Source organism: Rhopalosiphum maidis, chromosome 3, assembly GCF_003676215.2.
Source record: "Rhopalosiphum maidis isolate BTI-1 chromosome 3, ASM367621v3, whole genome shotgun sequence".
Classification (NCBI taxonomy): Eukaryota; Metazoa; Arthropoda; class Insecta; order Hemiptera; family Aphididae; genus Rhopalosiphum; species Rhopalosiphum maidis.
Window position 1 is genome coordinate 3,848,658 of NC_040879.1, and position 22,481 is coordinate 3,871,138.

General features: G+C 30.9%; 2 protein-coding genes across 2 annotated transcripts; both read left to right on the plus strand.

Annotated features, from left to right (window-relative positions):
- Positions 1-4,091: 4,091 nt before the first annotated feature.
- On the plus strand, positions 4,092-4,952 carry LOC113560035. Its single transcript, XM_026965817.1, has 4 exons — positions 4,092-4,256; positions 4,351-4,581; positions 4,651-4,798; positions 4,947-4,952. The coding sequence occupies exons 1-4, from the start codon at positions 4,192-4,194 to the stop codon at positions 4,950-4,952; spliced, it is 450 nt and encodes a 149-aa protein (XP_026821618.1). The 5' UTR covers positions 4,092-4,191.
- Positions 4,953-11,010: 6,058 nt separating this feature from the next.
- On the plus strand, positions 11,011-20,950 carry LOC113560036. The gene is made up of 2 exons (XM_026965818.1): positions 11,011-11,360; positions 20,479-20,950. Exons 1-2 carry the CDS (start codon positions 11,011-11,013, stop codon positions 20,948-20,950), a joined length of 822 nt encoding a protein of 273 aa, XP_026821619.1.
- Positions 20,951-22,481: the final 1,531 nt, after the last annotated feature.

Genomic DNA, 22,481 nt, shown 5'->3' on the forward strand with positions numbered 1-22,481 from the left:
GTTTCCCAAAATGCAAAAATAAAATGTAACCTATACAATATTACAGAGTTGGCGCTACTTAAATATTAGTTTATTAACGTTGATTATATACCAGAGGCGGTTAGGTTAGGTGGTAGTTCGAGGGGAGTAAAAGTAATTAAGTATTTTTTTTATCTAATTATTTAATTCTACAATATTGTTGCTATCCTACTGTGATAAGCCAATTTACCTTTTTATTCATTTTTCTTATTAGTATTGTTTTTCTTTAATTTACATATATATATTGACTAACTGGTAAATCTTTTAAGAAATAACAATAAAAATAGTACAGAAATACAGAATAAATTGATCTGAATCAGAAGTAGGTATTTATTCTATTGATAATAATATAATTATGTTGATTTTAATTACTAGGTCAAATGTGTGCACTGAGTGTAAAGTACCATACAATGGTTACTCAGCTGGAAAATGGCCAACAATCTACGAGAAACTTAAAAACAAAATACCTATTAAATTCCAAGAACATCAAACGGGCAACTGAACACCATGAAGCTGGTATACTGAGTGTTTGGCAATTTTTGGTAAAATGCTCTCATTGTAATGCAACTTATGAACGTAGGCAAAGGAATTGGGCACTGTGTATTCAAAATGGTGAAGAGTCGGATGATAATGAAGTAGCTGAAAATGACATTAATGAAATTACTCCAGTTAACATTGTAGGAGAACAATATGAAGAACCTGAACCAAATCACCCAATTAGGCCAACTGTCTGCATGGCATGTCACATAGTTACAACTGGAGAAGATGTGACTCAATATATTGTTTTGCCATGTGGACATGCGTAGTTGTGTACCACATGTGTTGGGGTCTTAGAGAACCAATATCCTGTAAAATGTCCTTTATGCCGCGGGGATGTTGATGTTTTTCTTAATATAACTGCATGTAGTCTGTAATAATTTGTTAATTTAATATACCAAGTCATGTATTATAATATGATATAAATTTAAATTTAAAGATAATTCAAATAAAAGGTACCTATTTGTAGGATTGTTCGATTGTCATTATACACAATCGATTGTCAAAAGTAGTAAGCAATTGAAAATTTCGATTAATCGAACATCTTAATCAATAAGTACTTGAGTGCTCGATTGTTGAAATAGTTAAGAACCTATCGATTAATCGATTCAAACAATAGAATATCAATACTCAATAGATACAACCGGTAGACATTTCACGGTTAAGTATAGTTTAAAATTTTTATTATGTATTATGAAATAACTTTAAAGTCTATTTTATGCCCACCGGGCGTTTATAAATAGAATAAATAAAACAAATACAATTGATTAAATTTTAACAGAATATATATAATATATATTTTATGTTTATTTTTAGTACATATAGAAGATAACTACTTTCTTTTAAATTATATTTTTTTTCTTGTAAAAACAAAATAAAAAAATTAATTTGGTAATAGTGTAATAGTAACTTTTGTAACAATATTTAAATAATAATATTAAAAAAATGAAAACAATGTTGTTAAAGTCAAGTATATGCTTCTCTTCTAAAATATACATATATATATATATATATATCAGAAATATGTTTATTTAATTGTTAGGTATCATGCATCGTACTTCATTCTTGCCTATGTAATGTTATTATATCATACATAAATATTAAAAAATATGATGTATTGTATAGTTTTATACTTATTTCGCTTAAAACGATTAACAGTAAATTTGATATTAATTTTATCAGTCCTTAAATTCCACAATAAATTATTAGTTCTAAAACTTAATATAAATTGAATAACTAAATTAAATTGATTAAAATTACCCGTTAATTTATAACTCTTGCTAACGTAAGAAATGATTTCTTAAAATAAAATATAGTATACAACTAATAAAATATTATTAAATATGCTCAAAACATAATTTGTAGTGAGTATATTGAATTTCAAAATCAATTTATTATGATGTTAAATTAAAACTTTTGGGTATACATTTAATTTCAAGAAATAAATCTAATATTTCTTAGAAAACAAGTTATATTTTTACAATAAAAAAATTTATTTTTATTATTAAAGCTATTCAACTAATACCCAAATTTATTAACTTGAATTCAAATGTTTAGCAATTAAAACATATAATTTTAATTTCACAAAAACAAAAACCTGACAAGTTTATTTAGTACGGTAGAAAAATATACCTACCTAATTATTATCTTAAATCACTATTAAGTAGAGCGAAACAAGCGTCACAGAGCAAATCTACATGGCACATTCTTATAACAATTAGGTTAAATTTAATGTACCTAACAGTAAGTTTTTTTAAATAGAAATTGAAGAAAAACATTAACTGAGACATAGGTACCGCGAAGGGGTGCACTTACTGCCCACTGGCTTTTCAAAATTAAGAAATGAATGAGTTTTGTTATTTATAATAAAATATATAAATAGGTATTATGAATATTATAATACCTATTTATATAGATAGGTACTTACAAATTGTACGATGAACAACAGCTTCAAAACAATTACTCAGTAACACAATAATCAAATAAAAAAAAAAACAATTGTTATTCATAACTTGATTACGTGAAACACAAAATTATAAATTCAGTACGTCTTGACAAGTCGACGGATATGTGTGAACTAAAACCTTTAAGATAGGTAAGGTAGCCAGATGCCCAGGTAGGCCATAGAGAAATAAATATATAATATTGATTATGATTTCGAAATCTCCGAAATTTGATAAATATAGCCACGAAGTACCATACCTATTCGTATTATATTTTTTATAATACCTCTTGAGAAGTTAGTTGGAAAATAATACTAGGTACCATTGATTATAAAATATAGTACTATTTATAATCAATATAGGTATTAATTATAAACCTGGCTTAGATGTTATTAATTATTAACTATATTTGGATTTGGTGACGACTACGACTGTTTATACGTTATTCAGTTTTGTTGTGATCATGTCTATATTTTATATAACTATTAATACAATTGATTATATAGGTATTTAACATTATTCAATAGTCGATTTGGTTTAATCAGAATCAATTAATTATTTTATTGGATTTTATTTACAGGAAAATGTTTATTGAATTTACCCATAATTGATTGTAAAATGTTTCCTCTTAATAGTATTGTTATTAATTTATTATTAAACAAAATCAAACTAACTACAAGATATTATATTATTATACGTATACCGTTATAATTATTATAAAAATTAAAATTATATAAAAAGTACACATTTAATTATTTACTATACGATAGTATAGTAAATAATTGTTCCAATAATTTACATTCAAAGATATTACGTTCCGGACATTTTATTTTCCGGATTATTATAATTCCGAACAATTAATTCCCGGACAATTACGGCTTCCCAATAATTCAATACCCTGAAATTTTCCCCCTCCTATTTTGAGAAGAACAAAGGGGTTTAAAAAAAGGAGTTTGAGAATAAAAAATAAACAAAAATATACAAAACTCTGTGAAAACTCCAATATAAGTAATACTGTTGACAATGGTAGGAATAAACAAAAAGTAATACTTATTGTATAAAACTAATGCTAAAGCAAATATTAATATAAATGAGTAGGCAGTAAACGTCATAGCGTAGAATGGCGTAATGGGACATGTATTTATCAGCAGTTCAATGCTAACTACCGCATTGAATAAAGAATACAATTTTACTATTGATGATGTGGGACAAACAATGACAAATAAATTAAAAATCCAATCACTTATATTAAAAAAAAATTCATCGCCTTTCGCAAATCCGTTAAAATCTAAAATAGTCAGCATTATTAAAACAATGAACCATGAAGATAATTATTTAGAGAATACAAACAATAAAATAAACATATGCATTCAACATACACATAAGGACTTAAACAAAAAAAATAAATCATTTAAAACAAATTATAAGATAAACATCGAAAATATCTTAAAATCCAAACAGTTAAAATCAATGATAAAATTCGAAAAAATTAAGTGAATAAAAAATATAAACATAAAATAAAACAATCTTGTACATTTCAACTCAATGTATTTGCAGGGATTAATAATATAATATTTATGAAGATGCCCTTTTTCCACCATTAAACTTAAAATGGTATACCAAAAGAACAGATATCAATTATATAAGATCACAAATACTAAAATAATTTACAATAGTACTAATTGATGAAGAAATGAAAACTGTGGAAATGATTAAAAATATATCAACATCAATTTCTCAACAAAATGATAATTATTTGTAAGCCTTAATTTCTTTTCTAATTCAGTACTTTATTTTATAATATATATATATTGAAATAATGATATATAAACCTCATATTGTTGTGTTATAGCTATGATGAAGTTGCATGTAAATTATTAAATAATATACTAGAAGATTTCAAAACTTGTGCAAAACTTAGTGTATTGCACAACTTTTATAAATGTATAAGGAAATACGAGTGTGATGTCTACACTAAACATGGAGATTACATCTTTAATTCAATCATACTAAACGAATTTAAAAATCTATTATCCAAGATAAACAAAGACGAGTATGAAGATTTTTCAATCTACAAATTGCAGTGAGTGTTATTATTATCACATGTTTGAATAAAATTACATTACTTCATAAACTGTTCTTTGTTATATAGTTATGTGGACTTATGTGATACAGTGATGGTGGACGTTGGCAAGACCTTCATAAAATTGTATATGGACCAAGAGATCTTCACTTACCGGGAGTTTGGTTTTGAAGACATACTAGTGATTGGATCGATTCTAAGAAAACAATTCCAAACTGTAAAAAACTATAAAAAATTAATTCATAATATATTTTCAGAGCAAAAATTATATCAACAATGTATACAAATTTCACAATACATATTTATATATATTGTATATACCCTAAATGAAATAATTAAACAAAACTATGATATACATTCTTCAGAATTAACTATTTTATAATAATACGAGTCCGAACGCGCACGAAGTGCGCGTGTTTTTTTGTTGGTGTCTCTGTTATCTTGAATTGTTTTTAATCTACACATCATCGTTAGTTATAATATAATATTTATTAATTTAACAGAACACATCATATTTTACAGAATATGTGCTGTTAAAATATTTTATGTATATAATCTATATAATCTCAAGAAAATTTTACAATATCATAATTTTTATTTATACATTTCTGTGTACACATAGTTATTAATATTGTTATTATCTCGTTGTTCTCATAGAAAAATTTGTATTGATTTATAAGATCGAACTAGTGAAAATGCAAGGCTTAGTTTTCCATGATTGAATACATCTCTACAAAGGTCCAATCTTATTTTGTCAAAAGTCTGTCCTTGACTTTTATTTATAGTCATTGCAAAAGCTAATATTAAAGGAAATCGTCATCGCTTTAAAGTAAAATTATAAATATCTTTACAGTATAATGTTATATCTCCAGCTTTGTCACTAGTTAATATTCGACACTTAAAAAGATTATTTGCCAATTACAATATTTGAAGCCTCGTGCCATTGCAAAGACCTTGGAGCGAAATTAGATTACGAAGTTACATTATAATACAATTAATTCTTAACTTCAATTCATATGGTGGAAAGTTTGGTGGATCCAAAGAATTCAAATATTCAGGAAATATAACATCAGTTATATTTCCATTATCACAGTTTTCTGTACTATCCATACCAGTATAGACTTTTTCTGAATCTTTATCAAGTAATTCTACAACCCTGCAATTTATTTCACCATCTACATTTCGAGCTGACAGCACAACCACCTTCATAAGTCCATCATATTTACGTTGAAAAATGAAATCTTTGAATATTGTTTAGACTATATCATCCGTAAGCAATACATTGTTCTGGAGCCATAACATTGACATCATTATCATTTAACGTACCATTGCCGACATCTAGAAGATATTTAGCAAATTTCATCTCTTCTGGTAATGTTCTCTTATTTTCGGTAAGAGAAAGAATCGAGCAATTTTTCCATAATAGGCTAACTTTGATTGATAGGTTTACAAACTCGCTACGTGTAGCATTAATCTTAACAGGTAATAATTGTCTGAAATCACCACCAAACAATATAACTTTTCCGCCGAATGGAAAATCATTATTCATGAAGTATCGGAGAGTTCTATCGCCTATTTCCATACAGTATCATGGTGCCATTGGACCTTCGTCCGAAATAATAAAATCATAGTTTTTTAATTCTTTAGGGTCTTTAGATTGAATTTTGATATGTGACGCGGAGTCCGAAAAAATTGGAACAGGCAATCCAAACACATTATGTACAGTTCTTCCATTCGGAAGCGATATTGCTGATACACCTGTATATGACATAGTACAATTAAAAAAAAAAACGTAGATTTGGTTTTATACCACATTTTAAAGTTAACTTGCACCATTTGTTCAACCGGCTGAAAAGCGTCGAACTCCTCACTCGAAGTGAAATTATAATCATTGTTTACTATTGATATTTGATTGAAAAAACTTGATTTCAATTTCAAATTTAAATTCAAATACAAATTATTGCTACAGTAAAAATAAATAAATTGCGACGACACTTGTTTATATAATATATATTATATATGCTTGACAACGAAAAGAGTCCACATGAGCGAAAGTGAACTTTTTATTAAAATGTCATAATATATAAAAATAAAATAAAAACTTTAATACAATACATAATATAAACAGATTTTCCACAAAATTTAAATAACAATAAAAATAACTATGAAACACCCCCAAAAACCCCTATACCAACAAACATAAGACGTAAGAGAGTTATAGAGGACACACCAATTCGTAAGAAGATAAATGTAACAACATTTTATAAGAGGTAAATAATGTATATATTTAATAAATAAATTAAGTACCTAGTTTAGTGGTTAATCTTTTCAAAACTTTTTCATTTGTAGTTGTAGTACTGGACCCCAAGTATATCATATTGTTTTGCAAAAAAATTGGTAAAAACATTAAATATAATTACAAATACACAATTTAAAACATTTTTGCAATCGCTCCCCGCTGCCCTGGTATTTTAAAGTGGTTCGCCTGTAGCCATAGTCCATTGACATCAATTAATAAATTAAATATTTTTTTTTTTTTATATATATTTAATGAAAATTAACCAGGTTGGCATTACTTCGCTCTGCATTCTTGTTCCAGTAAAGGTGACGTAAATTTTTTTTCAGATCAATCAGAACCGAGATTCTACAATTATTAAAAAACATATATTAAGTGACAACATTATAATTAGTTAAATAAATTACAAATACTTAATTTAAGATACTCGTGTAATCTTCCACACTACCTTTGAGGTGTTACACATTTGAAAATCTATTAGTAGCGCAGAGGATTGACGTCGCCCTCGTACAGTAGCCAGCCACCGATGGTACGGGGGTTTATCTGCTGGACACAGCTCTCCTATGGGCAATCGCGGTAGGATGGTAGCCTAAAGCCGTTTTGATAGTCGCGAACCCGACCATAGACGTTCTAACTCTCAGACATCTCGGCACTCCACATATTGCCGTAGCACATAGATAACGCTGGACGCAAACGATAAACCTAGAAGGAAACGAATTGACCAAAGTTTCGTAATATCTGAAGGGACCTAAGAGAAGCATGAATAACCGAGCTCGGTTTCCTTGAAGTAGAAACATGTGTGAAGGCGCTCTCAGGAATGCTGGAAACGGCATGCAATAAACACATGAGGCGAGCTGTGGTCGGACGGTTGAAACCATCTCCTTGGTTGAGATCGGACCTAGGTTGGGAGCTCATATCACTTGGACGCTGGAGGAAACGACTTAGAAATGAGAGAAATCCGCTCTGGCGTAGAGCCCTCAAGAAAAAGTACGTGGTGCTTAAGGCTGCCTTTAAACGATCACATTTTTAAGCCACACGTAATTTGATATCAACTTTATCTAGAGATTCAGAAATGTATTTTTTTTTTTATTATTGGAATTATTGAAAGAACTGAAAGGTTTTTACAGACTTGATACGTTTCTTGAACATATTGTATTCCCTTCGATCGTTCTAAGACTAACACCAATAATTGGAAAAAATCCCGTAGAATATATTACCAATTCACATGGCTTAGATAGGAGTCGTTACTTTACTAACGATAAGTCTGAAACTAACAAATACGTTATATGTAAATCCTTCAAATCGATCAAAAAGTGTTAGGTTATGTTGGTAACGCTGATGTCCAGTCAGGGCGACTAGGGCATCAGTGTAATTCGTTAGCTGTTTTCGAGCACTCTCAACGGCTAGGTACCGCTTCGTGCGTCCAGCCGTTGCTCGTTTCTTTTTGTTATTTTCTACTTTTTTTAATGTTCATGTTAATGTAAAACACGTTTATTAAAATACTCCGTATCACTCAACATTAAAACCTTTTGTTTATTTTATTCCATAATAAATCCTAACAAGGTGGTTCAGCTTCGCGCTAACATACAATATTTTGATAACAAAAGTATTAGTCAATTTTATAATCAAATAAAATATTTTTATTGTATCTTTAAAAAAATGTAATTTCTAGCCCAGTGCCCCTTGAAGGGGCTTATAATTTGGCGCTCGGGGCGATTGTCTCCCTCCCTCCCGTCTGGGGTCATCTAAAAAGATGATACCCGCGCGCACCATCTGTTATTAGTCATTTCCGTTGTTGGTCGGCGGTTTGATGTGTATTTATATTATCGGACGTGACTAGAAGCGCGCGTGTTATTGGAATTTGTTATGACTATAACGCGATATGTGATATATAGCTTGTCTCGTTACATGGTCCCCTTTTAAAATCTGATATTGTAACACAAATAAGGATTTTCAACTAAATTTATGAGACTGAATGTTTTTTTTTCTTTCATCTTATTATACTTGTTACTTCTTGGTCCGGGAGGCTGATAATTTCTCGAGATACAATTGTTTTTTTGATTTGATGGTTACTGATGTTGGGATTGATTAATATTTATTTTTATTTCTTTACGTCGGCGATATTCAGTGCTGAAAGGCATAGGTTTTGATATCTCTGAGAGTTTTGGTTGTTTCTCTACAGCGTACATTGACTTTGGCAAGTTAATTATTGATTCCATCGAATATTTGGTTAATTTGGCTTTCTTTTCTCGTTCATATTGGGTCATCTTCTTACGTTGTTCTCTGGTGAGGTTATCTGATAGGGATGCTATGTTTATTCGTGCAACAGTTTCCTCTTGTTCTTTTTCGTTTGTCACTTCTTGATACTGTGTTTCAAGTTCTTTAAATCCTTCCCCAAATAATTCCAAAATTTTTCTCTCCAAAAAATGGTCGAATTCCTTTTCGATTTCATTTCCCATTTTATCTTATATATTTTCCTATAGATTATAAGTTTTAACTTTAATTATACTATATTATATTATATTCACACATATAATTCACAAAACATGTATTAGGAGTCAAAGGAAATTGTGCCTTTTAGTTTTATCCCGTTCGGGAGCAACATATGGTTTAATGTTTTTTATATTGTACGTCACACTCCTTTTCTACCTTCATCTATGGTGACAGTGTTATTCTCATTTACTTGGATGATTTGATATGGTCCCCTGTACAGTAAAAATAATTTACGTATTTGCTTGTCGTCAGCTAAAGATAACTTGTGCTCACGGACGAGTATTAATTGTCCTTCTGTATATTTAGGAAACCTTTTGCCTTGGTATTTTTGCTGATTACGTTGTGCGGCTTTTTTCTGCATATTTTGCCTGGCTAATTTGATAATCAGACCAGTAGTGTCTTCTGTTGATATGTTAGGAATTGACGTTAATTGTTTAATCGGCAATAGGTAATTCTTCCCTGTTAGTACTTGTTGAGGTGTGTATCCAATGGAGGCGTGAGTAACCGGTTTTCCTTCCGGGTTATATAGCGTAGTATAGTAGGTTTCGATGTTTATTTTTTTGAATCGCTGTTTCCACCGGTGGTTTTTAAATTGTGTCCCGTAAGTATCTTACGAATTGGACCAAACGAGGGTATATAGTCATTTATGACTTTGTTGAGTATTATTTCTATAGTAGCTCTCTTGAGTGGGTATAATTTAACATGCTCGGAGAAAACATCTAATAATGCTAGGATGTAGCGTGCACCCAGTTATCCCCTAGCTATTGGCCCCATTAAATCAAGTGATATTATGTGATGTGGTGCGGCTGGTAATTGTAACAAAAGTGGTCCCCTTGTCTACTAATTGGGCACCTTGCTTTCCTGACACAAATCACATGCTTTGATTTTTTATTTAATTTATGCTTATGTTTACCAAAACTAAAAGATGACAAATTGTTAAAACGGGGGGAATATGATTGGCGCATTGATCAGTTTTTCACATCAATAATCAAATTGAAAAATAAGCGATCAGTAACTCTTTTATCAAATTATCATAATCCAAGAGATACTAATCTTATACAGAGGAGAGAAGGCGGATCAGTATCAATGATATCAATGATACCATGCCCAAAAGTATTAAAAGACTACAATCAAAATATGAATTGCGTTGATAAATTAAATCAAAACAAAAAGTCTTGCAAGATAGACTTTTAAAAAAATGGTGGCACCGCATATTTTTTCATTTTATCGATATAGCAGTTGTCAATTCACACGTGGTATACACACAAACAACGGAAAATACAATAACAATGACACATTTTAGGCGAGATATTTCTAGAAAATTAATCAACAAAATATTAGTAATTAAATGTGAGAACCAAGTGGATGTGTTCTAAATGTGACATTCCACTGAGTTTCTTCAGAATTTTTGTATATATCTTGATACTTATTTTTATCTAAAAAATCATTGTTTTAAAAATAATCAATGTTCCGGCCTTACGTATTACTAATATGATAAATGATGAAGTGGATTCATTTAAGTAATTATGTTATTATAACACACACGTTTCTATCACATCCAATAAAATGTTTATTTAGTAACAAGTTTCATATTTCACTTCCAAATTCTGTTTAACACATGTTTTTAAATTTAATTTAAAATGCTTACGTACATTTTATTGATCGGGTTTATAGCAATATTCATTTTGATAATAATTTGGTTTATGATAATAGAAGATTATACTGATGGACTGTCTGCAAAACAGCAATCAGCACCAGTGAAGTTTGAACGGTTGTCTACCTTGCATAAATTAAATTGTTTAATCAATAAGTTAGAAGAGCTTGAACTGCAAAATCTCAGCCCATGTAAAACAAAACTGGAAACAGTAGTTGACCGTCTCAAAAGTGTAAATAGATTTCAGATAAAATCAGAACTTCTATACAAAGACGAATTGATGCAATACGAGAGAGCCATTGATTGGATTAAGTCACCAGCCGAGTTTCGAAACAGGTAGGACGTAATTATTTTAAAATTGTACACACACATAATAGGGAACGGAATGGTAAAAGATAAGTTTTTCTAAAAATGTGGATAGAGGTCGTAAGTACACGCACGTATACAGGGGGGGGGGTTACCCCCAACTAATTTTATTGTATACGTAACTGCATATGTATATGAAAAGAAACCAGTCTGGATGTTAAAAACAAGTAGATATACATTGTAGTCCAACGAAAAATTATACCCTACAATTTTTTTCTTCGTATTCTATAAAAATTTTGAAAGAATTTTATAATGTTACTTATTTCAATATTCGACATCAACAATAGCTTTAAATGTTCATTCTCTATTGAATAAAGTGTATTATATACAAATTAATAATAATATGTTCAGACATACACATGATAAAATATTGTCTAATAATATGTTAATATTATGTTTATCGAGTCTTGTTACTTATCCTTATTGATAGTGTCATAGTGATGATAAACGCGATACGTCGGTAAGGTACTTAATTTATAAAAATTGGATATTAGTTAGTAAGTTTTTATTTTTGACAGTTATAAATAATAAATTACATTTTAAATCAATCGTAAATTATTTTTGAAAATTTAAATGAATCATTAAGATGTGTATAAGATGATTATGTCTGTGCCATGTGTAGGAGGTAGTACAGTATTTATAAATAACGACATGTAATTACTCACTGTATTTTGTGATTGTTTACTTATTTACTTATTTTAATTCTCCAAATGAAGAGCTATCTATACATATATACATATTTATTATTTACATTTTAGGTTATTTTAAGTACATTATTTAATAAGTAAAAATAAAAAACACGGAGTTACCTGGTTATTGTACCGAAATGGCATTTCCCTCTGCTACATATTTTGAATTAACAACAATTTAAAATGATAATCACAAATAATACTAAACTGTGCAACATAATGTTTGAACATGTTAAACAACATAGTATAAAGAAATCCAACAATTTCTTGATTTATAATAATAAAATAACTAAAAATTACGGAAATACCCGGTTATTGCACCAAATCCCACATTTTTTCCTTCATTTTATTTTTTTTTGTTTTCATACATTTTTTCAAAAGTATTGGAAATTTTAATTTTTGACCTCTTAAAAGAACAACAGATTCATTTTTCTATCAGAGAAGGTACTAAAATTGAAAATTGAAGCATTTTTATTGCTAAAAAAGTGTTAACAGACACGAAAAAAACACACATTGTAAGATAAATCACTTCATTCAGAATCTAAAACAGTAGTTTCTATAGGTATTACTACCTACTTTAATAATAAATGTAATATACCTACTAGATAACAAATATTATTTAATATATAAAATAATACAACTCAACAACTTTTACTTTATAAAAATGCATCATGAAATTTAGCTTCTTTTATTTTTAAAATTTCTGGGTGTAAAAGAGGCAATTTTTCTTCGGGAAATTTCAATATTGCAGATTTTATTTGTAAATGAAATTCTTCGAATCCTATTGAATTCCCGTATATACTACAAAATAAACCTTTTTTATATACCATACATCTATAGGCCTTAATGGAAAACTTGGTCTTGAACACATTTTACCATTTTCTTAAACAGAGGTTTTATGTAATTCGAAAAATTAAAAAACATATCTCGGGATACGTCTATGATATTACATTTGTTAGATGTTTTTTTTACAATTTCTTTGTAGGATTCTGGCAAAAATATATGTTCAACTTTCTTCTTCACATTTTCTATTATCCTGAAACATCGATCACACGTTAAAAAGCTATGACCCGGTTTTGCATACCGGTGTGAGATACTTTCTAAGTTGAAACACTTCGATTGAATCACTGTATACAAATATTGGAATAAGGCATTATTTTTGTTCTGTGAGCTACAGTTGTCTGTAAATGTGTATATATGTTTTACACCTGGGGCGAGTATATTTTTAAGAAAATGGTCAATGAAACTAATTACATCGTTTTTATCTATTTTGCCTGTCGATTTGTCGTACATATAATGGTAAGATTAACCAGTCTTTCTCGAATAAATACAAAAATAATAAACCCAAATTTGGCGTTTATAAAATACGTCTCCACACGGAATATTTGGCAATGGCATAGTTTGTTGAAAGTCAAAACTTAATAATTCTATTTATTTATCTAATATGGATTTTTAAACAAATGATTTTAAGTCCGTATAAAATACCTCTGCTTTTCTTATATGCACTTCTTTTTCTATTTCAAACTAACGTTTTATATTTGGAACAGTTTCATGGTCAATTAAATATTTTAAACAGCCACAAGTTTGACACGTGTCAGTTTTTGGAGTACTGAAAGATAATTTGAAATTATTTTTGAAGTATTTTGAAAAATAATATTTAACGATTGGTTTAATATTTGTATTTTGGGTTCGTTTTTTTCTAAATATGTCTTATACATTTTAGAAATGTTAAGTTCAGGGAAAAAATAAATAAATTTGAATTCTCAAATCGGCTGTAATGAGATTGGCATTTTGGGAAACTGTTGATATGAACGTTTATTTTAAATATTATGTCAGATGATATTTTATTTGAACGTTTTACATGTTTGCACGCAAATCTAGTAGACTTAGCTTATTACTTTTAATATGGTTTATAAGTCTGTCCATTGACGATTTTCTAATGCCAAACAACAAACAAAAAGCAATTTTACAAACAATTTTTTTGTTTGTAATTAATTTTTTGAGTAGAATAATTACTTTTATACAAATTATATGTTATATAATTTAGAATTACAAGTTAAAGCTTTAACATTCTCGTCCGTTCGCTCAAAATTAAACAACTACTTTATATATACCTACTTTATTGTACACATACGCAACATAGTACGAACCATTTCGCATATAGATTACAAAACAAACGTGCATTTAATGCTAGTTCGATTGTTTTAATCGCTTAATTGGTTTTTATATAATGTGTGCTATTAATAATTTGGTTAAGAGCGTTATTATATTTTTCAATGGTATTCTATGTATAACGAACGACTACTTGATAATAATATGTTCGATGAAATTTGCAAGTATTAGTTGTAATGATACATTTACATAATATAGTTTGTTATAATATTATCGTTTTTGCTTTCTTTTATAATTTTGATATTACGGATCGTGTGTAATTTTGTGTGTTGCTAGTGCATATTTGAGTAATTGTATAATTTTATTATAATAAGTATAAACACAAATCTAGTGCGCAAAAAAGAAAAGAAAAGGATGAATGAGAAAATGAAGCAAAAAAAGAACTCTGACAATATTTTAAATCTTCCATACCTTCAACTAAGTTACCTATACAGCTCATTATGAAATCAAGTCAAGCACTATGTGAATTGGAAGGTAACAATATAATTATTGTTGATAGTAAAAGCACTAATTTAAGTACATACCTAACGAAAATAGTTCAGTGCATAAAAAAAGCTACATTCAATGAAAATCAGAGGTCTTTAAAAAAAAGAAAGAAAAATCCTTATCAGGTATTTTAGTAAACTCTACCAAACATTATAAAAAAAAATTACAATGTAAAAGTGGTACTTTGGATGTGGTCTAGAAAAATTTTAGTGTATTGATCGAAGAATTGCAAAAACTTTGGAATGAAGTTTATGACCATATACTTGATGAAATTCTAGTAGTGGCTAAAAATATAGGTTGGCCTTAACATTTCGAAGAAGAATTAAAAAGAATTCGGAAACAAAAAAGACATATAAATGAAGATGACGAAAATGAAAATGCAGATGATCATCAAAGAATTAAATTCAAGCGTGAAGTTTTCAATATTATCTTAGATAGTGTTATAGGAGATATGACTATTTGCGCTAAGGTAGACAACCGGTCGACTTGCCATAATTGGCAGAGCGATAAGATCGGTAATCATTGCGCGATCGAATCACCATCCTTCTCCTATCCACTTATGTAAATAGTCTTTGTCTTTATTCTGTAATTATCATTTGTTAACCTGTATTTGCATATTATCAACTATTATCTATATCTATGTGTGTGTGTGTATGTGTTAACTTTTCATCTTCACAACACAACACATCTTTTATTATTACGTACTGTACGTGTATAAATATTGTATCTTTCTCTTTTTTTTCTCTCGTCGCCACTAAGGCACGAATCAATTTGTTTATATATCATTCGTCGTCGTGCGCTACTGCAGACACGATAATTATTCGTACTGAAATAAAATTTAAATACTACTAAATATTATATTCAAAGTTATTATTTCCTTGATTTGGATACAGTCACTACAGTCCGAATATAAGGTAACGGTTAAATGAATAAGTGCTATGTATTATAGTTATTCGCGTTACATTGGGTCAGTCGCCGTCCCAGCAACCGCAACGAGCCACCACCGGGTAAGTCCACCAGCAACACAATATTGCATGTAGTGTGAGAGGCCGCCCTAGACGCCGAGACAACCAGTTGCAGTTGCCGCTTCCGACAACATCGGGATCTGGAGCCGATACCTAATTTTAAATTAGTTTTTAAGTGCCCCCATTGCATAGCTCCCTGTGGTCATTGCACCATACCGATTCAACCACCGGGACCCCGTCGCAATTATTAAATTGCATCATCCCGTTTCCCATTGTATAAACTTTATCCACGCTCCTTGATTTCTTCATTTTTTTCTTCGTGTCACTGCCGCTGGTTCCGTGCTGCCTACTGCTACGACAGTTAGGTTGCCTATCTTTTTTTTTACCAGAAGCAACTGGTTGGTTTCCAACACAGACCAGAGCCGGGCGCTCCGCCACGGTTTTCTATGCTACAAATAAGTTCGAATCAGTGCATTCTCTGTGTGAACTTTTTCTTTGCTATGATTGAAGTTTAGTGGGCTGGTAAAACAGTATCCAAAGGATTTAAAGGATGAGCTTAAAGATTTAAAATTTATATATTCAGCCAACTTCAGTGAAAAGACACTCTCACCTTGGGATCTTCTCAATGCTATCAAAACTTCAAACCTGGAAAATTTATTTCGCAAGCTAACTGTGGCTCTCGGGATATTTATCACAATTCCTGTTACAGTAGCAAGTGCAGGACGCTCTTTCTCTGTATTAAAAAGAGTAAAAAATGTTTTAAGTGCGACAGTGTGTCAAAACAGGCTATCAAGCTTAGGAGTCTTGGCAGTGGAAAAAGAACTGGCAACTTAGATGCTGTTATTTATGTTGTAAAGCAAGCATAGTAATTGACTCAATTGGTTTTCTCCAGCTCTTCCCTCGTACCTTATTAGCTAACTCTGCAGAACAAATACAGTCCCACTCTGCAAATCATGTACTTGTCTCGGGGTTGAGATCTTTAGCTCTATCAACCCTCCATTATTGTAACCTATATTCCGTCTTGATCAATTTCCGTAACAAGGTTTCTGTCTTTTTAACCCCATACTTAATAATTAGTAGTTGTTGCACATTTCTTAATGACTCAAACTTTCTTATTAGTTCATCGATCAGACTTTGAAGGATGCTCGCTTGAACTAAAGAAATAACCTTGGGGTTGTATACATTCATACTCAGGACTACTCTGACAAATATTTGTCTCAGTTCTTCTGTATCTGCCTCAAATAGATCTTGTGATGTCTTTGTTCTTGATAATCTTTTTTAGGATCGGGTAGATCATCTTTCTTAGGAGTGTGGATAGTAAAGGTGGCTTGTCAATCCTGATAGAGTAGAAATCTGCCATGAGTCCAGTAGGGTCATCTCCACGAGATTTGGCAATCCTCATGAATTTCTTCATGACTCGATCAACAGTGGGATAGTAAATGTTGTAATACTGACATGGGTCTATAAAGAGAGTTAGCAAGTCTGCCTCGGCTCTTACTGACATATTGTGTAGGTTTGTCATAGGTAAACCTCCGACTACAATTGGAGTCAACGTCAAAGCTAACCTTTCTGTTTCTGTTAACCCGTGGACGGTGCATCCATGAATTAGATAATACTGGGCCCACATTAGACCGACGTGATGGCATGCTATGGTGCTCGTACTAGTCTTAGCCGCGCTATGAGCATTACTGAAGGTGCTAGCCACATATTTATCAGCGAATGGCAAAAATGTATTATTTGTACCGTAGCATTTTTGTATCTTCCTGTAAGCCTGCGGTAATTGAATTGTACCACATGAGGCATCTTTCGAGAAGGCGAAAAATATGCTCTGATCCGGATAACTCTAGGATGTTAACTTTTTGTCCAAACTGTCCTAACACTTGAGATACCTACGTAGCAATTGAAGTTTTGAAGTCCTCCAAAGTTTTATGAGACCCTGACAGATACTCAGGAGGGATGATCATGATTATCCTAGCATCGTCACCTTTTACCAACATGATATCTCAGTTTGAATTTTGAGAGAGCTGTTTTTAACTCCTCAATTTATACTACGATCGATGTAACTTGATTGAGGCCCTCAATACCTCCTTGTTGCCCATCCCACATATACGTACATTTTTCATCTGGGACATACATAATACTGTTCTCTTAATTGAGATGTGTTTTGTTAAACATAGGACATTCATAAATAATGTCTAGTATCTTGGCTATGATCTTGTCAATGACCTCTGAACGGTGTCTTGTTATTCTATGCGCTTGCATCTACGGTGATCCTCAACACGCGGTGATTTTTGTAAGCTCGTTGTATAGTCGTAAAAGCATATAATTTCTTCCCTAGATCTATCTTCCCTATAGCCATAGCCTGTTCATCAGAAAATTCTTCCAAGAACATCATGGTATTTTTCTCTTGGACTCTAGATCGTTCAAGATACGTCTACACCCGAAGCCCCGAAACATTTATTTCAATTATTTTTCTTTAGGGACTATTCTTATCACCAGATAATCTATGAAATCGTCTAAGTTCTCGGCTCTTGTGTAAGCATCCAGATAATCGACATGATCTATGACTACTTTAGGGTTAAGCAGATATACTAGTAATAAATGTGTATCAGCCCAATGCTTCTTACTGTCCTCACGCAGGTTGTCAAGATGGTCATTGAAGATCTGACTTCTGAACAGTGTTATCGTCTTATCTTTAAGGTAAGAAGTTCTTTAATTTTGAAAACTTACGATTAGGTCGTAGCTCAATAAAACAATCATTGGACAGTCAAATTGGGCTGTATTTCTTAGTTAAGATATGACTGTTGGGATCTAAATTTCTAGCTATCAAATCGACTAGAGTTCGTGGTGCATGCTGATCTGTTAGTTTGCAGGGAGGCCAGGACTTGTAATTTGCTATATGATTTTTGATGTAATTCTCTTTGACATGACAAATATGCTTACACTAGACTTTAAGGCTATTAATGGGTAGCTTCTCTGTTGTCTTCTGACGCAAGGCCTTGCTCCCCTCTTTCATATCTACGAATGGATGTCCTAAAATCTTACTTAAACAACCTATCTCATATCGAAAAGGTATTTCGCTCTTTTTCAGAAGTTTCTGTAATTCTGATCCGCGGTAATTATAACCCATCTTATTCTCAAGATCTTTAGATATACTTCTAAGAAAAGTGGAGTTGTCTCAGCTATCAATTTGGATAAGAATTTTACTAATTAGAGCTTTTGTTAACGTCCGTTTTTTTACCGGATACCGGTCCGTTGTAAAACGGATGGTTTTGTTGACGAAACGTTAAAATAACGGATATACTTCCGTTGCCTGTAATATTTTATCGATTATCTGTAATTAAATTTAGTCAGTTCTAAACAAGAAGCGGCTGAGTATAGAGTCTAGACAAATGTTTACTAGAAAGAAAAAGGTTATAATAGCATACTATTTGTACAAAAAAATGCAGCAGAAAGAAAAAAGAAAGAAAAAAATGTGGGTACATCCTATTTTATTGGAAAGAAAAAGATATGGTATTTTCTACACTCTTTTTGAAGATTTAAAGAAAGACGAAACAAAGTTTTTAAATTTCTTTCGAATGAGTCAAGTAACATTTCAAAAATTATTAACATTAGTACAAGATAAATTAAGGCATGATGATACTAATATGCGTGAATCTATTACACCTACTGAACGATTGGCTGTAACCTTAAGGTATGTATGAATAATATAATTTTAAAAATATAAAAATTATTATTATATTCTTACGAAGGCCTCAAGCGATTTAATTATCGTGAAAAACTGACTTTTGTACTCTAAAGCAATTAATATCATCTCAATAGTCACATCCAGGGTTTGATTAAATGCAGACGCATTTAACCCCGGATGCAGCATGAGAATATTTCAAGATTGACATCAGATCTGCGATTTTTTTATGTATCATGAGGATGTAGGGCAGAGGGGTCAAGTGTATTTTATTGTCAAATTCATACACTGCTATATTATGTGACCAGGTAATTTTGAGACCAATACTGGGTATAGTAATGAAGTTGTGTTTCACTTGCTCTTCTTGCATTTCTTTCGATGGTTTCTTCAAGAACTGCAGTGAGTCAATCTGGTAGATCTTCTGGACTACTTTCGCGAATTCATGAGAGATCCAAGCTATGTTCTCGAATAATAACGGTTTATCTTCTGTCCTGTGTTTCCTATCCATGTTTAACATAACTTCGGATCTGTTCTTTAAATAGGTATTTGATAACATCCAACCACATTGAATCTCGATATTTTTCTTAATACCAGCTTGGGAAATCTGAAGCTAGGATGTTTGTGTCCTCGTATACCTTATCCCTTTAATGACAGAATCAAAAATAACCCGATTGAGTATCATGGCATATAGTTAAGGGCAAGATTTTGAGGGATTTTATACTAATCGGCTTAAAGTAAAAACTTCTAAGACAATAATAACCAGTCTATCAGGCTCTTTATTAGTATCGTAATATTCGTCTACTAAGAAATGTTAATAGAGAAAATAGAAAAACAAACGATGGAAAAACAAAAAGCTGATAAAAGATGTATATAATAATATAAAAGGTTTGTAAAAAATCTCGTAGTAGTATAGTGTTAATTGTGACACTATTTTACTAGTTTTGCCCTAACACCATAGTACCTCTTACACTTATATAAAAACCAATTATTCAGGTCATGCGGAGGGCTCTAACCCCTCCTCCTTAAATGCGCCATTAGTCTCTTCTGTTAATATCTAAAGAAAACTATTATTCAAAATCTGTTTGTTGCAGGTGTGGACCTCCCAATATCTTCCCTGCATACTCTCCCCTTACAAATAATGACATGAAACAATTGGCAAAGTTAACTTTGCCATCAGTTGACTTTACCAGAGTGCCAGTCGGGCCATTACGGTGGTCAGTTGCAAGCGGTGAAACATCACTTCCGGTTGTAGAACAATGGTTAACAAATGTCTTTTGGTTAATGATAAAAACCCTGGAAGAAATATTAAACTTGAAAGACAAGGTATATTCTTGGAACTACACAGACCACTTCGCTGAATACGGCGGATTAATTAAATTTCTGCGCCATGCCATTGTCGTTAGCGCTGAAGAAGATATGGACGGGAAAAAAACTATATTTATATTGGATTTTATGGTACCGCCTAATGTAATCCTGGATCGTATTCCCGAAGTTAATGCCACAGGACTTCCGATGAAACCATTGAGGGGACTTTGCTGCATCCCAGTCAAGTACACTGAGTAGGATTTATAAGATGTTGCGGAAAAGGGTGGAAGAATACTTGTGTCCATAATCGATCGATAGACATAATAGAATACATTGATATGAGCAATTAGTAATTAGTAATTATAAATGTTAAGTAAAATTCTTTAACATTGAACTAGTTAGAGTATCTATTATTTCGTCTGTGGTTATGACTAAGCCTCAAAGAATATTCATAACTGCTAAGGCGTGCAAAGGATTTTCACCCGTGGTGTTTCTCGGGTATGTTTTCAAGCGTCGTAATGAGAAAAAAGATTTTTTACTACTTGCAGTTGTTACTGGTAAAGTAATAAATATTTGTAAAAGTCGATGAACAGAAGGAAATATTTCTTCATTGCAATCAATGAAAGCTTCTATAGCATTTTTAGGAGTTTTATTTATTATCTGTACCATATTGTATACCTACTCACCAATTGCAGATAATTCATCAGCTTCAATATCTGAAGAATTTAGTTGTTCACAAAAATTTATCCTAAAAAGGTATAAAAATCAAAATCCTAAAATAGCTTTCAGGTGATTCTGTTGAAATAAAACGGTTTGTTCGGTTTATAGTTAGTCAAGGTATTGAAATTGTAATTCCCAATGATTCACATTTTTTTCAACATAACTATATATTATTTTGAATTCTTCTACAGCATTAGCACACAACGAACATACTGCACTAATAAAATTATTTGCAAATTCCCTTGATATGGACAAATCCATATCTTATTTTTGAAGTTGACGACTTAATGGCATACTTAATGAAAATACTTTTACTACAATGTGTATGGAAAGTAGGGTTTCTTCTTGTTTTAAGGGGATTGGAAGCGGTGTTTTTCTATCTTTGTCTAACTTAGCAATAGGTATAGATGTGTTTTATTTCCAATGTACCAATTTATATAATGAAGACATAAGAATTCTGAATACATATTTGAATTTTTCGTCAAGTTTACTTGAGAACGACTTTCCCACATTTTTGATTTTATCCCGCCAAAATCTTAGGAACGTTCTATTAAAAAAGAGTAATTAAAAATTGACATATTTCAATTTTTGGAGTAGTAAAAATCAAAAAATTAAAAATGTGAGAAAGTCGATCTCAAGAAGACTTGATGGCAAATTCAAATCTGTTTTTAGAATTCTTATTGCTTCACTAGATTTATCGATACGTTGGAAATTAGATTTTGCGTTACGTTTTAAACAGTAGCAGTTTATACGGCCAATACAGGCGAGTGACTGTTTATTATAATATAAATATATATATACAGATCATATTGAAAATTCCAAAACAAAATAAACTCTGGATAATATTGATTATTATATTTATATATTATAGGTACATTCAAATAAAATACAAGCACAAATATTGTTGATTAAAAATTGAAAACAATGTTTTTTCAGCGAAGATCATCTTCCAAGACCATGCAGTGGCGTGGCGTGGGTATTAAAATAATGTAAGCAGTGATATTTTTTTTTCAAAAGTGATTAAATACTATGACTAATAATAAATTATGTATAAACATATTTCATCCTT